The following is a 15,137-nucleotide window of genomic DNA, read 5'->3' as shown; positions in this document are numbered from 1 at the left end:
CCTAATAATAACATAATAATATAGTTTTTAAAGATTTGGTATGCACATTTATTTTAGCTGTCAAAATTTTTGCGAAAAATAGTATTTAAGTGTTCGTAGCTATTATATTCCATACGAGCTTTTGCCCGCGGCTTCGCTCGCGTTAAGAAGTATTGTTATATATAAACTTTCATCCCTTATTTTAAACCCTTGGGGTTGGAATTTATCAAAATCCTTTCTTAGCGGTTGCCTTCGTCATAACATCTACCTTCATGCAAAATTTCAGCCCGATACGTCCAGTGGTTTGGGCTGTGCGTTGATAGATCACCATGTCAGTCAGTCACCTTTGAGTTTTATATAAAATATAGAATATAGATATAGATCTATGCCTGTAAATAAAATACTATATAGTCGCCTAGAAGCCTATTCGATGGTTCAAACAATCCTTTCCTCTTATTAATAATTTAAGCATTTTAGATGCCCAATACAAGTTAGGAGTTAAACTGACCGGCAACATTTAATAACGTTAAAAGTAGCGATTTAATATTCCATTACTTAGTAGGTCAGTTAAGTGTCGCTGGTAAAGAACAATTACTTAGCAGAACTAGGCAATAAATAACTGCTCAATATACTTTATTGCCGATAAATTCCGCCAATTCCGTGATTTTATGTCAGTCACATTTAGGACAGTAAGGGTCAGCGCACACTGAAACGAGATGAGACGAGGTGACGAATAAAAACCTGGAAATATGTCAGACGACGTCACCGTCCTTCGTTTTGGTGTGAACTGGCTCTAATAAAATTAAAATCCAGAAAAAGACAATAACTTGAAAAAATGGATTCTTAAAATTACTTCAAAAATGAAAGTGCTATTACTTAAGACTTATTTTTATATTGCAGGTTTTAAGGATAGGATAAAGATGGACATGAAAAAATGCACTTTTTGGTGTCACACAGCATTGTAGTCATTAATTTTATAATATTATAGTCGAACTGTATACTTATATTATGATGTATTGTGTTAAAAATAAATCCATTCTTATTATTATTCTTCACTTATGTGATTTTACTATTATATTATTATTAATATAATAGTAAAATAGCAAGAGCTTAGATAGATGAAGCTTACATCACCGATAGAGTCATAAGTGAAGAATAAGAATGGATTGTATAATGTAAATAGAATGAATAATGTAAATAGAAATGCATTTGCTCTAAGGCTTGTCTGAGGCACTGTCGTGCCCCCACATAAAATTGCTAACTTTTTTACTAAACGTTTACGGTCTTACCACATACGATTTAAACATCTATTAAACAGTTGTTTTGAGACCATTTATTACTGATTTTTTTTCTAATCAACTGTTCAACAGGTGTTTAAATCTTTTGTAGTAAGACCGTTATAGTTTTGGTAAAAAACGTTTAAAATAACTAATAGATATTATGTCATTCATCATCAGTTTGATAATGATGATTATGACAGCAAAACATGTTTCCAGGGAATCAAACAAAGCCGGCAATAATTAGATGTTAAGCAATTTTGATCGCAAACAAAATATAAGGCCAACGAAATTGGGCTCAAAGTGTTGGCGGAAAATTACTGAAAACAACAAAAAATTCGTGGAACTACATTATCTAATATTACTTCTGTTTTTCCATGTCAGATGTCCAACGCTTAATAATATCCGCCTGTTTCTCGAAACATCCTTTTGCCGTTATTACTTTTGTACACTTTTTCGGAATCAAAATTAATATAGGGAATGGTCCTAAGAAGTACATCCAGGCCAAATTTCATCAAAATCGGTTCAGCAAGTTTAGTAAATAGCAATGTTAGTAGGTATTGTTTTGATTTTTTATCCAAAATTTAATTGCACTAAAATATATTTATGTTTTTAACAAAATATATTCTGGTAATTTCATTTCTTAACACAAAGTTTCAAAATTACAGAGAAAGGTAAGCAAGACCGGAAATGAAGGCATCAAAAGGTTTAATTCACTTTAAAATTTCTGAAATTCGGACTTCGCAGCTCAGATCAAATACAAAGTTTTTATTTGGTCTCAGCTTTGCAGTAACAAAAGATCAACCTGACTTTATGTTTGATGTTTAAAAATGTTGATTCCGAAGAAAGTTTTGAATGTTTGGTAACTATACTTGTTTACCTTACTACAAAAAAGCCAAAACTCAAAAGATACTATGTGTGTGGATTTGACAGTGTATGTCAGAGGCTAAGGGTTATTAAGGGGTAATTTCTGCCGCGTAAATATCTTTTCATACAAATCATGCCTCACAAAATTATGCTTGTGTGAATCAAACAGGACTTTTGTATGAAACTGAATGCAGCAGAATTCTGCCGAACCGAAATTCTGCGACTCACAAATTACGCTCGTTTGGCTTCGCCCTTTTCTGGTCCGATTTTAACAAATATGGTGTGAATAGATATTATGTAATCCACGGGTAAAATTTTGTATTGTAAAAGTTTTTTACTTTTATATGGCTTTCTTTAGGTCAATAATTATTGATCTTTATTGTTTGAAATATACATGTTTGAGCTGTGCATCCATATCCACTGCATCGCTTATCGAAACGTACGGAACGTCAGAATTTCGTTGCTTTATACCAGCCCTAGTAGACAAGCGGCAAGCGATTATCGCAAACGCTAACAAAATGTAGGTATGCGACTTGACATAAGTCATCGCTTCGCTAGCGAATATTAATGTCAAATCTTATACATTTTGTGGCTTTGGCGTTGGGTTTACGATAGCTTGCCGCTTATAGGCTCTCAGCCCCCCTAGACAAGTGGCAAAACGTTAACGCTATCGCTACAAAATGTATGCGATTTGACATAAGTCATCGCTTCGCTAGCGAATACGAATGTTAAATCCATACATTTTGTAGCGTTAGCGTTAGCGTTTTGCCACTTGTCTAGGGGGGCTGGTCATCAAGTCTTTTTCTATTTATTTACAAATATTATCTTGTCGACAGGAAAACCAGTGCATGCGTATCAAGATACTGGGTGACTGTTACTACTGCGTCTCCGGTCTGCCGGTGTCGCGGCCAAACCACGCATACAACTGCGTCAACATGGGCCTGCAGATGATCGATGCGATCCGGTGAGTGAACTAAACAGTTGTGAAAAAGCTGCCTTTTTAGTATTCAAAGTATCTGTATAGCAAATTATATGTAAATATGTTCAGTAGCTTAAGCGTAATGTAAGATAAGAAGAGACAGACAGACAAATACAACATCTTCATAATATCTTTACTTAACACTTTTAGAATCAAATATCCATACTTATATTATAAATGCGAAAGTGTGTCTGTCTGTCTGCCTGTCTGTCTGTTTGTAACCTCTTCACGCTTAAATCGCTGAACCAATTTTGCTGGATATGGAGATACAGTGAGTCTCGGGAAAGGCCATAACATTATGATACTTGGTGGTTTCGGGCTACTAGCAGGCAATAAAATTCGCAAACTTTTTTAAATAAAACATTTTCCAAACGTAGATAAAATACTACCAGTGCCTAGATCTTAGCCCACACGATTTCGACTTTTTTGTCGCCCGTTCGTGCTATACGTTAAAAATTATATTATATGTCACAATGTTTACGAATTACGACGCAATGATAATAATTTACAACGTGGGAGAGCCATGCTTCGGCACGAATGGGCCGGCTCGACCGGAGAAATACCACGTTCTCACAGAAAACCGGCGTGAAACAGCGCTTGCGCTGTGTTTCGCCGAGTGAGTGAGTTTACCGGAGGCCCAATCCCCTAACCCCTACCCTATTCCCTTCCCTACCCTCAACTATTACCCTATTCCCTCTTAAAAGGCCGGCAACGCACTTGCAGCTCTTCTGATGCTGCGAGCGTCCATGGGCGACGGAAGTTGCTTTCCATCAGGTGACCCGTTTGCTCGTTTGCCCCCTTATTTCATAAAAAAAAAAATTAAATAATACAATGCCACATATTTTTTTATACATTTAGACTAAAAATTTTATCAGGTATGATGTCAGTGCAACGTTAGTGAATGCATAACAGGAAAAACCAACCAAATAACAATGGGTGACTTAAAAGGGATAGGGAAAGCCACAAGAGAAGAATATTGTGAGAGGTTTGTGACAATAAAGGCTATCACGATTCCACCTAATTTTTAAAGTTACGTTTTATTCATAATTAATTCGCCGTTTGGACTTGGCCGCACTATACCTGGAAACTCATATTTTGAAGTTGGAACACTTCAGGTTAGTATTAATAAATTGCAATTGTAATGCTATGATTTATAGATACCTACAACTTATAAATTATAGATCATCGTAGTAAACTTAGAAAACAAAGAGCATGGGACATTTTAGTATGAAGCCTGGTATACGGTCTACAAATTCGCGATATAAAAAGTCATTTTGGCGGCAAAAGATGAAACATGTGCCAATGTACATCAAAATATGAATAGGAAATACTTTTTGGTAAAATGTCGTAACTGATACGGTTTCGGAATAAATATTTTTTTTTTCATTTTTTTAAATTATTTGTTACTTCTTACACTTCAACGTTAAGACAAAGCTTATGGTTTTATAAAACAATTTACAAATTAGTAGTTTTACTAATTTGTAAAATTTTTAACTCTTATTTATTCCGAAACCGTATCAGTTACGACATTTTATCAAAGAGTATTTCCTATTACTTGTATTCACATGTTTCATCTCTTGCAGCCAAAATTAGGGTTTTTCCAAAATTTCCAACTTCAGGTATACCAATTAGGTTACTTACCCTTTCCTTTACTAATCCTATAAATCTATACGAATAGCAATCAAAGGCTTATTCAGCGTGTATGAAAAGTAGAGCTTAAACTAGCTATTGGCTTAGCGAAGTTATACGAGGCTGAAACACGGAGTTAAAAACTAATCGTAGCTTAAGCCGAACTGTATAATGAGGAGTATAGACTATAGACTATAAATTAAAAGTAGAATCTGCATCACTGGTCTTAAAGTTTTGTTTCATGTTATCAATATTATAGCATCACTGGGGGCCTATTATGAGCTCTTAAATCCATCCACTTTACGTCCTTATACAGTCAGTATAAGGACGTAAAAAGAATGGACTTAAGAGCTCATGATAGAGGCCCAGATCTCCATTATACAATATGTATAATGGAGGTCAGTGTATAGCATGCACTATGCATAGCAGATTATATATCCTTGTGATTTATTTTTTCCGTACAAGTTGTCATAAATACACAATAATAATTTCAAAGTTCTAGCGTCATTTACAAAAGATAGATAGTTTATCAGTAATTGATCTCTATTAAAAAGAGAGTAAGAACTGAATTTAATAAAATGAAACGCATAATTATAAAAGTCTTATTTTGACTCTTATTGGGTGACACGTACGTGTTTATTTTTTTTACAAAAATAGATCTGGTTTCAGATGGTACCAACAACATAGTATGATTAAAAAACACAATATTAATATTATGTTTCTTCTATCAATTTGGTGCCTGGCTGCATTCATGTATTAGCTTCAACAATACAAGGAAGAAGTTATTTTGGCTCCAGTAGCCCTAGCACGGCCACCAGTAGAAATGTGAAAGTGTGGACAAATTGTGGAGATAAACTTAACTTAACGTAGCGTTCCGATCTTTTTTCGTTACCAAAAATTCAATTAAAATGCCACTTTATGACAGACTATAGACTTAAAAATTCAAGTAATATCTTACTCTATGACATAATTTATACTATAGTCTGTCATAAAGTGGCATTTTAATTGAATTTTTTTCGGTCGCGATTGGCCGCGGTAAAGATCGGAAAGGCAGCTTTAGTTTATGTCCACAGTTTGTATAAACTTTCGCATTTCTACTGGTGGCCGTGCTAGGGCTACAGTGAGCCCTTACCCAAACTATGGAGCCACTTCTGTAACTATTTCAGTCTATTCCTAACTTTTTATTCAGTGGCTCTGAGTGGGCTTGAGTATTTGTGTTGTACAATGTTTTATTTGCACCGCTGCATACAAATTATAACGAACAAAATTTTGAGTAAGGGTCAACGCTGGATTCAGTTATAAATGAGCTATTCAGATTTTGGAGTTGTCCTTTCAATGTGAATTTACAAATATTCTTTTGCAGTAAATAAATTTTAGTTTTTAATGGGTCTTAAGATGCATCCAGCATGCCTGTCTGAAGTCTGAAATGGCGACCACGAAAACTTACCATTATTCTATATTTAAATGTCTGCAATATAAAGGACACTGCCGTAATCATGGACCATATTAATTAACTAACTGTAATTAAATGAAGATATTGACATAAACCCCACACATTATCTGTCAAACTCTCCATTTATCTCTGAGTGTGGCAGTTAAAGGAAATATTTCATAGCAGCAGCAGTTATCACTAACTCATTTTTTCAGGTTCGTCCGCGAAGCAACGGGATTCAACGTTGATATGCGCATCGGCATCCATACTGGCAACGTGCTGTGCGGCGTGCTCGGGCTGCGGAAGTGGCAGTTCGATGTTTGGAGCGATGACGTGACCCTCGCTAACCACATGGAGAGCGGTGGCATAGCCGGGTAAGACCCATAGACTTATTTATATACTATCGGTAAGACCTCTATACAAGCAATTACCATAGCGATGTTCTAACTTCCTTTATATACTATAGCGATGTATAGTTTGTCAAAAAAGTGAAGAAATTAAAAAGTGGCAACATCGTAGTGTCATCGCTTTCAAATCAATCTAAGATAAAAGGGATGACACTACGATGTTGCCACTTTTTAATTTCTTCACTTTTTTGACATACTATATCAGGGCTGTGGAGCGCGATGCAAAGCTTGGTGTTGGTGTTAATGTGACGCTTGCCAACCACATGGAGAGCGATGGCATTCTTTTCATTGGCCTCACCTCTTACATTACACCTTCATTACTAGCAATCGCTTGCAAGCGTGTAATGCAACGCCAAGCAGGTTGTAACACGGCACGAGAGGTGGCAATGGTTGGTAAGAGCTTGAGCAATAGCCTACATTAGGAAAATTTCTTCGGATAAGAAGAACTATTGGGTCGCCGGATAAAGTAAAATACAATAAGTTGCGGTGCTAGGTCACTACCCTATACGGTGCTACGTAATAGTACCACTGTATTGTTGCGTAGCACGAGCACCCCAGCATCTTACGAGGGCGACTAACCCCAAAAATCAAACATCGTCCTTCTCTCTTCACACTCACGCCCGTCTTTCATATGCCAGGTGAAAAAGAACGACGCGGATTCTTATCCAAATTAGTTTTTTCTCAATAACTCGATAAATATACAACATTTTCAAAATCCGCTAGGTCGATCTCTCAATGATAGAATTTTATACAATGTGTTAAAATATTAACTTAGTTCGATGCACGGTTATGGCAATAAATGAAAAATTCATGAAAATTAGATGCATCTTAGTGATTTTTTTCTATCGAAAAAAATTTAAGATATCGTGTTTTTGCTCAGATCGAATTCTCGGAAATATAATGTAGTATCTAATTTTAGAAAATGAAACAATTCGGGGCTTATTTTCAAGTATGAAAATGAATTATAAAATCGACACTTTAGGGTTAGTCGCCCCCTTAACAAGTTTTCTAATTTATTCTTTCCGAAATATTATTGACAGAAATTCTACAATCAGTACCACTTAGACCAACAATATTCGTAGTAGTATATTTAAAAACGAAGAGACAACGTTTGTCGGCATTATACACATTAAACATTTCTTCCAATAATTGTATATAAAAAAATAGTGCCTGAAAAAGCCTATTTCATTCAGTACTTGTAAAATCGTCTTATTTATTGTACCCCAGAGACCTAATTATCCCGATATTGATAAAATCGGTTCATTCGATGTAGCCCGAGGGACATAATTAGTTAGTAGTTACTACTAGCTGTTGCCCGCAACTTCGTCCGCGTGAATGTATGTTATTAAAATCGAGATTTAGAAAATTGAACACCCATCTACGACTATTTTAGTTGGATCTATATTAAACACGAAATTGTTAATTTAAGTACATCAATGACCCAGGAAACTTGAACCTCAGATACTTATCGTTTTGAAAAATCCTTTCTTTGAAGACCGCTTGGCGTGGACAGGGGATGGGGGCCACAGTAGGTATAGCTAAATTAATATTGGAATTTGTTGTGGACTGTTGCCAATAATAATTGTGACAAAAACGCTTGAAGGCACGGATTAAGTTCCTATAGCGCTGTCCATGATATCACCGTAGTATGCGACATCAGATTTACACTGTAGGTTGTCTAGCATTGTAGTTCTTTCGCCTTGGCAGAAAAAACTCTCCCAGAGAACATGATGAGAGGTTTATTCAAACATACTGCCTTCGGTCGTAAATATTCTACCATTTCTACCTATGTGCTCGACTGATGCTAGTGACTTAGATCTGTAAAGTTTGACTTTAAAATTTTCATGGCCGGTAACGAATTGACATTCGCAGTGGTCAATATCCATTAGGTTAGGTTTTAAAGATCAACCTGCTAGAATTGGTCATCACTTTGGTTGTCGTTGTTAATTTCGAGGAGTTCCTTCAATTCCATTACTTATCAAGTCACCGTTTTTAGGGTTCCGTACCCAAAGGGTAAAAACGGGACCCTATTACTAAGACTCCGTTGTCTATCTCCTGGCTTTATTTCAAGAACCGTTATAGCTAAAGTTCTGAATTTTTTACAGATTGTGTATATCTATTGCCGCTATAACAACAAATACTGAAAATAAAATAAAATAAATATTTAGGGGGGGCTCCCATAAAACAAACATGATTTTTTTGGTCCTTTTTGCTCGATATCAATAATGACAATAGGCAGGCAGTTGAAATTTTCACAGAATTCTTAATTATATGTGTACTTTAATAATTAATAATAAAATTAGAATAGAATTAAAATTTAAGGGGGGCTCCCATACAAAAACACAACTTTTGGCCTATTTTTTCTATATAACGGTAGGGAACCCTTCGTGCGCGAGCCCGACTCGCACTTGGCCAATTTTATTGTAAACATGGTATCAAATTCGGGCAATCTATACAACAAAAAAAGAATTTTGAAAATCTGACCACAAACAGCAAAGTAAACATTAATTCCTCCTTTTTTGAAAGTCGGTTTAAAAAGTATCTAAGATGTTGACCAGGGATGTAAGGTATCATCATGCCAAATTTCATTGAAATCGGTCCAGCGGATTAGCCTGTACAAACTAGGGTTGTTGAGGAAGTGATTATGAGGAAGAGGAGGAGGAAGAGGAATTGTCACGCGCAAATTTTGAAGATGCGGATGAGGAAGAGGATATTTTATGAGGAAGAGGATGCGGATGAGGAAGCGGAAGAGGAAGCGGATGAGGAAGAGGAAGATAGAAAATTATAAATACTAGCGGACCCAACCCAAACTTTTGTCCTGTCTGTACTTTGTACATAACGTACTAGGTACATACATTACACAAAAATTAATTAAAAGGGCATTTTCCAGTGAACCAAACTATGAATCTAAATTCTAAATCATTCTCAAAACACACACAATAAAGAATCATCAAAATCAGTCTAGCAATAAGGGCCGCGCTACATCGGAATGACAGCGGCGAGGCGAGCGCTTTCAGTGTCATATATATATGATTTTAAACTTTATCTTCATTAATAGTACCGCTCATCTTGAGAAGTCTACGGCCGCCCGTGGCCGCTGTACTATGTATTACAAAAATGAAGATAAAGTTTAAAATCTTATGACACTGAAAGTGCTCGCGTCGCCGCTGCCATTCTGGTGTGTCGCGGCCCTTAGGCTGTTTAGACACACGCCGCAGCGGCGCCGCTGCAATACTCATCTTTGCACTTCTATGGGCCCTCAGGGAGAAACCACACGGGTGCGGTGCGGCACCGCTCCGGCGCCGCGCCGCCACGCCAGAGCGTGATTGGATACGCGACGCGCATGCGCAGTGTAATTCCTCATAAATTCCTCTTAAATTTTGAGGAAGCGATAGCGGAAGAGGAATTTTTATTTTTATTTATGAGGAATGCGGTAACGGTTGAGGAACCCAAAATATTGCGGAACTTCCTCATTATGAGGAAGCGGAAGAGGAATCCTCAGCAACCCTAGTACAAACAGACAAACAGACAGAGAAACAAAAATTTCAAAAACCGTTAAAATGTGTTCTACTACTCTTCTAACATGCCCCTGACTCGTTTTTTCAAGTTTATTTTCAATGTACAAAAATTTTACCTCTACGATTTTATTATAAGTATATATTATGTAGATAGATTGTGTCCCTTTCGTATGAATTAGTGCATAGTAGTGTTACATTTAAATAAAATCTATCCTTCGTCTTTTTCTATGAATCTAAGCTTCTTCTATTGTATCATCATTCATCACCTTAGATTTTTTACTTAAAATACTATTAAAATAGGACCTAGGATACTTTAGTATTTAAAACTGATAAAATGCTTATAATTGCGAGTTTTACCTAACTTAAACAATACTTATTTTACAAAAGGCGCTTTTATTAAGATCAGGGATCGTATTAAATGAGCGATATTCGTGGCGTTAAGAGGGCGAACACGGTGATCGATATCAAATCTAGTTTGTCCCGAAAACAGATTGACTGGTATATGTTCGCTCCTAGATTACCGTCAAATTGGGGTCTGCGAAAATTGTCGTTTCATTTGCAACTCGTCGTACTACTAACTAGTATATTTGTATAACGTTGAACGTTTAATTCCTTTGTTAAGCAAATTGTTTTAGGATTGAGAGTTTTATAATATTTTTATTATTTTCTTTAATTAATACCATATTTTATTATTGTTTTGCAATAACATTATATGGAGTAAATCTGTAACTGAAATAAACTACAATATTTTTCGTACCGAAAAAATACTAGTGATGGTGTCATCTCACTACTGCTATCTTTTATGAAGTTACTAATTATTATTATATGCCATCCATTTGAAATGTCTGCAATCCACGTTTTGGTCTGGGAATTCGATGGCCTTCTTTAGCGTATGTTTCCACTGCAGCTAAGCAACGTTGCTAGGAATGTATTTTTAAGATCCAATAGATCTTAAAAATACATTCCTCACTAACGATGTCCGGCAAACGGAAAGATTCTATTGTTTCTACTTCAAAATTGTACGTAATTAAAAATCAAAATGCCCTATCTAAAAAACTATTGAGCCAATAATATAGCAAAAAAAAAACAAAAAAAGAATCATTCAAATCGGACTTATAGTTCCGGAAATATAAACACAAACATAAAAGCATTGATGCATACGTATACACTTTTGAAATTTGACACACTTGTTCAGATGCTGATGTAGACTAACGTATACGAAAACTGGGCAGTTCTGGAAATATTACATCCATACGGGTGGAATCGATAACCTCTTTTTGAAGTCGGCTACAAACACAGTCCTCGTAACGTAGCTTAACTCAGTTCTGGTAGATCCCTTCCTTTGAGCACTCGTGTTTACAGGCGTGTCCACATCACGAAGGCAACGATGCTGCAGCTGGGCGGCAAGTTCGAGGTGGAGCCGGGGGAGGGGGCGAGCAGGGAGGGCTACCTCGCCGACCACAAGATAGAGACATACCTCATTGTGCCACCTAAGGTCAGTCATATAGTGTCAGTCGAGCAAAGACAAATAAATCGAGATGGCATGGTTGTTATGTGGTAAATCGAGATGGATGGTTTTTATTATATTAATTACGTGGTAGAGCCATGCTACGGCATGAATGGGTTGGCTCGACCGGAGAAATACAACGGGCTCACAGAAAACCGGCGTGAAACAGCGCTCGCGCTGTGTTTCGCCGAGTGAGTGAGTTTACCGGAGGCCCAATCCCCTACCCTATTCCCTCCCCTACCCTCCCCTATACCCTACCTACCCTATTCCCTCTCAAAAGGCCGGCAACGCACCTGCAGCTCTTCTGATTCTGCGAGTGTCCATGGGCGAAGCAGGTTGTTTTCATCAAGTGAACCGTTTGCTCGTTTTCCCCCTTATTTCATTTAAAAAAAAACGGTTCACCTGATGGAAAGCAACTACTGTCGTCCATGGACACTCGCAACATTAGAAGAGCTGCCGGCCTTTATTTAAATCACTACCTTTAATTTCTAGAAGCCCGGTCAACCCGAGAACGGTCGCCTCTCCGTCTGCGACCGTAAGGCGAGCGTCGTATCGTCCATATACCAGGATGTATCACCAACCAGGGTGAAGGACGACATCAGTCCAGCGCCGTCACAGCACAGCTTCACGGAGGAGAGAGTGAGCAGGGCTGAGTCTATGAGGTGTCCAGGTGTGTTACGTATTTTGTTAGGGCAAAAAAGTAATGATAAGGGTTAATTCAGAATATGCGTAGATGCATTTCTAAATTTGTTCTGAATTGACAGATTTAAATTGGGGGAGATGCTTCCAAATTTGCCAAATCCATACAAATATATGAATGCATCTATGCGTCGCGTTGCTGCTGAATTGACCCCTGAGAGCTTTCTGTGTGAGTGTCAAGAGATTTTTGGTCTAAATTTGAAATATTAATGGAAGTGAGCCAAAAATTATACATCTTTTCTTTGAAGTTCAAACACAATTCCGACTGATACTTAATTTATATATTTAGGCAAGTACACTTTGTGACGCCGATACAAAGTTGAAAAATAGTCAAAAACTGCACAATTCATTGCACACAGGCATATTTTGATCTTTTAAAATATTTAGCTTGAGCGTAGTGAGGAATTCTAACTCCCAGGAGACTTCAAGAGATGTACGAGTTCTAATGAAAGATGCAGCTTCTGAAACCCTTTAAAGTAAAATTTAATTGGTCAAAAGTTCTAACTAGTTACTCATATAGTTCCAAGAATTTTGCATGAACTCGTAAGGAAATTAATCAACGAAACTTTTACTGGGATTAATTGTAATTTGTAAGCTTAACATTTTATTGGGGATCTCTAGGGATCTTAGTTAGTAATTCTAGATAACAATTTCGGGTGTAATCTGTGACTTGTGAGTGATTGAGTGAAATAGCAATTCCTTTCCTTAATAGGGGTGAATAAAAGCTTTCTTAATGAAGAAAGAGCATATTAATGTAGACAAAAATATTTTAAAGATACCAAGTAATTGTATGTAGTAAGAAGAAATATTTTTTGATAAAAAGTGGCCCCGTGCGAGTTTCTTCGCCGGTTGTTCTCGCCGGGCTAGTTTCTGAACCGATGGTAGGCATCATGGATGTAAGGATTAAATAGTGTAACATTATTGTAACTATTACGCTGTGACTTGTGAGCAATGCCCCCCTCTAGATACGGCCGTGTAGACAACACGGCCGTATCTAGAGGGGGGCATTGGGGGGCAATGCCCTACGTTAAAATCACAATGCCCTGCTTTAAAAATATCGAAACCCTAGAAAATCAATCAATTATGTCATTTTTTTTACTTCCGCCCTACCTGTTACCAATGCTACCCTACCTCAAATTTGACTGTAGCTATAAATAACGCCATGAGTGTCTAGCATCGACTACCGCTTTCCATTAATGGTACGTCTGCTCATTTTCTGGGGTTCATACTTATAAATTATGAATCTCAAACTTATTGGAAGGCTGACTCTCAATAACCATAAACAGGAAAGCATTACAATCTACCGATGATCGCACTTTAATTTGTGAAAAATATTATTATTAATCCCCGTTTTGCAGACATGAACAGAAGATCATCAGTGAAGGTGGAGCCCAAGTCCGTGGCCTTCGATAGCGCCACCAGCCCCGGGGAGACCCTGGGCAACGGCACCGTCAAGCCCAAGAGCAGAAGTGGTTCCATCATTGGAGCTATCAGCCCTATAATTGGCACAGGTAAAATTTGCAGTGAAAGGAATGTCAGATCAATTTGAGGTAGAAAATAAATTTGACAAATGCATTTTTTACTGTTAGAAAAATAGATTAAAGTACAATACAAGTTGACAGACAAAATAATATGACGTACCTACGATACTTTGGTCATGTTATATTATGTTAATAAAAGGGGTATTAATATTTTGGCCGACCTAATGTCCGCTATTGTGTTTTTTCGCGTTCACGAATATTTTTTCAAAAATAGATAGCTAACATCAAAACAAACAAAAAATAATCTTGGACAAAACCGCGTAAAGTATCACATTTCGAAGATTTGAGCTGCCAAAATTTACGTGGTTTTGTCCAAGATTATTTTTTATTTGTTTCGATGTTAGCTATACATTTTTGAAAAAAATATTCGTGAACACGGAAAATCACAATGGCGGAAAGTAGGTCGGCCAGGCTCCATATAAAAATCTTCACACCCCTTTTTTGACTGTATGTTTAATGTTTATATTTCTGACCTGACCAAATTTCCTAGGTTCACTAATTCACACACATTTCGGCCAATTAATTAATTTCTCTTCTGGCAGAATAATTATACTAAGCTTATTAGGACTATAATAATAATTGTATATTCGAATTAAGTTTTAAGAACCAAATTTATGTGAATGTGTCTGAGCAAGAATGGTTCATAAATTTTTGATGTGGCACTGTAAACTCTACGCTATAAAACTTTAAATGCTCTATTATAACTACTTATATATTATTTATATATTAACTTGCTATTTTTTAACAATATTTTGCTTTATATGCTGTGGTAGAGCGCAAATCCGAGTCGCCGTCGATACAGTCGACGAGCGCGCACCCGCTTCTGTTCAGAATGCTTAGCACCATCTCTGTTGAGTCGCTGTGTTAGTTTGTTTGTTTTATGTTTGTTACATATTTTATTTATTCCCTCGTGTGTTGTAGATTTAACTCTGTCGTTGATATTTATTCATTTTTGATTGCATGGTTTTAAATCAGTACCTATACCTACATATTAAAAATAATATAATTTGTGTTTGTACGTTTAGGCTGATGAACCAAATATCACATAAAACAATCGGTATTGTGCATAGTGCATATTATACCTCTTTCATTTTATTTTTTTTATTTTGTCTTCGTCTAGTATTTTCATCTGTTAAGGCCTATATTATTTTAAATTTAACTTGGTCATCAGTAAATTACAATTATTGCCTCGCCACTTACAATTATATTTTCAGCAATCTACTTTCCTATGCCATGTCTTATCATTGATATGATTAATGTAGTAGTAAAGCATAATATCATTCATATTCATTCCTTCAATCA

At 36.6% G+C, this 15,137-nt stretch overlaps 1 protein-coding gene across 3 annotated transcripts in view; it reads left to right on the top strand.

Annotated features, from left to right (window-relative positions):
- The window catches only part of LOC121739116 (adenylate cyclase type 2), a 192,962-nt gene that overhangs the window by 167,000 nt on the left and 10,825 nt on the right, over positions 1 to 15,137 (top strand). For 2 of the 3 annotated variants that reach the window (XM_042131444.1, XM_042131443.1), the window contains exons 7-12: positions 2,960 to 3,087; positions 6,379 to 6,537; positions 11,451 to 11,583; positions 12,088 to 12,265; positions 13,653 to 13,805; positions 14,609 to 14,698. In XM_042131444.1, the coding sequence (XP_041987378.1) occupies positions 2,960 to 3,087; positions 6,379 to 6,537; positions 11,451 to 11,583; positions 12,088 to 12,265; positions 13,653 to 13,805; positions 14,609 to 14,698 (841 nt within the window). The remainder of the gene's footprint in view (positions 1 to 2,959; positions 3,088 to 6,378; positions 6,538 to 11,450; positions 11,584 to 12,087; positions 12,266 to 13,652; positions 13,806 to 14,608; positions 14,699 to 15,137) is intronic. The other variant, XM_042131445.1, reaches the window with a different exon arrangement.

This window comes from Aricia agestis, chromosome Z (genome assembly GCF_905147365.1).
Source record: "Aricia agestis chromosome Z, ilAriAges1.1, whole genome shotgun sequence".
Classification (NCBI taxonomy): Eukaryota; Metazoa; Arthropoda; class Insecta; order Lepidoptera; family Lycaenidae; genus Aricia; species Aricia agestis.
Note: the sequence above shows the minus strand (reverse complement) of the source record. Positions and strands in the feature narration are given on the sequence as shown.